We start from the raw sequence: 1,334 nt of genomic DNA, 5'->3' as shown, positions 1-1,334 counted from the left end.
CAGCAGCAGCAGCAGCAGCTGCTGTAGCAGCACGCAGCAGCCTGCCGCAGATTGCTGCCGTTGTCGGCGCCGCGATCCGCCGCCGCGCCGCCGCGCCGCCGCCGCCTGCGCCGCCTGCGCTCGCCGCCGCCTCGCAGACGACTCCTCTCGCGCTCGAGGAGCCGCGCAGCGGGCCGCGAGGTGGATGTCAAAGAGCCGCAAAAAGGCGAGGTCATGAAATCATCAAAATTTGAGGTTGCTCGAGACGGCCCGGAAACGGTCCCGAGCCGTAGCCCCGGTGTCGGCGCACCGCCTCTCGGCCGCGAATGGCCGGCTCCGCCGCTCAGTCGAGCAGCAGGAGCTCTGGCATAAGTTTGTCGACAAACTGGTCGAGCAAAAAATCGGCGAGGAAGTGGCACTGGCGGTACGCCGGGACGGACCCGGATCGGTCACATTGTGCCGAACCGTGGCGGCGAGCCGCCGCGGGCCCACAGGAAGGCTGGGCGCCGCGGCACTTGAACGCGCCGCCAGCGAGGCGAGAGCAGCAGCCGACGACCGGCCGACATGGCAGTTAGAACGGCGGGATCTAGCTCCAATGCCAACTGGGCGACGCGGCGGAACACACTCCCTTTGAAAAAAGAAAAGCTGGAAAAAAGAATTTACGCAGGCCTGCCGCGAAACGCCCCACCCCCGGACCTGTTGTGGCCGTTGCTCGCCTAGCATGGGAGGCCTCCGCCCCGGCTTCGTCGCCGGCGGCGCCAAGGACGAGAAGGTCAACTCGACGCTTTACGCGCGCATCTCACAAGAGACGTTCGACGAGGCCGTCAAGGAGAACATCGAGGACCTCGACATGGCGCCCGACGAGGCGCTGGAGGACGCGGTCGAGCAGTTCACGTCGCAGGGCATCAACCTGTCCAACATCGTGCGGCGCGTGCCCGGCGCGTCCGCGGAGGACGACCCCGCAGCCGTCCGGCTCGCCCGTGCCCTTGCCGCGTGCGTCGAGGGCCTCGAGGATGAGGAGAGTGAGGAGCTCCTGTACGGCGGCGGCGTGATGCGGCTGACCTTCCTCGCCGCGCGCGGCGGCGCGGCAACCGCCCTCGGCGACGCGGCTGCGGCGCTGAAGCGCGAGGTGCAGCGAGGGCCCGCCGAGGCGACTACGCTGGCCGGCGCCACGTCGGCGGTCGACTCGCTCGTGTCTGGATCGCTGGCGCTGGTAAGCACCCCCTTCCCTCTGCCTCTGCCTCTGCCTCTCCCCCTCCCCCTCCCTCCCTCTCTCCCTCTCTCCCTCTCTCCCTCTCTCCCTCTCTCCCTCTCTCCCTCTCTCCCTCTCTCCCTCTCTCCCTCTCTCCCTCTCT

At 68.6% G+C, this 1,334-nt stretch overlaps 1 protein-coding gene across 1 annotated transcript; it reads left to right on the top strand.

Annotated features, from left to right (window-relative positions):
* Nucleotides 1–700: 700 nt before the first annotated feature.
* Nucleotides 701–1,192, top strand: EMIHUDRAFT_258383 (hypothetical protein; the record flags this gene model as incomplete). The annotated part of the gene is made up of 2 exons (XM_005760427.1): nt 701–1,027; nt 1,103–1,192. Coding segments are annotated over 2 exons (417 nt in total), but the record flags the coding sequence as incomplete, so codon positions are not given.
* Nucleotides 1,193–1,334: the final 142 nt, after the last annotated feature.

This window comes from Emiliania huxleyi, assembly GCF_000372725.1.
Source record: "Emiliania huxleyi CCMP1516 unplaced genomic scaffold EMIHUscaffold_7566, whole genome shotgun sequence".
Classification (NCBI taxonomy): domain Eukaryota; phylum Haptophyta; order Isochrysidales; family Noelaerhabdaceae; genus Emiliania; species Emiliania huxleyi.
This window is presented reverse-complemented; position numbering and strand designations above follow the sequence as displayed.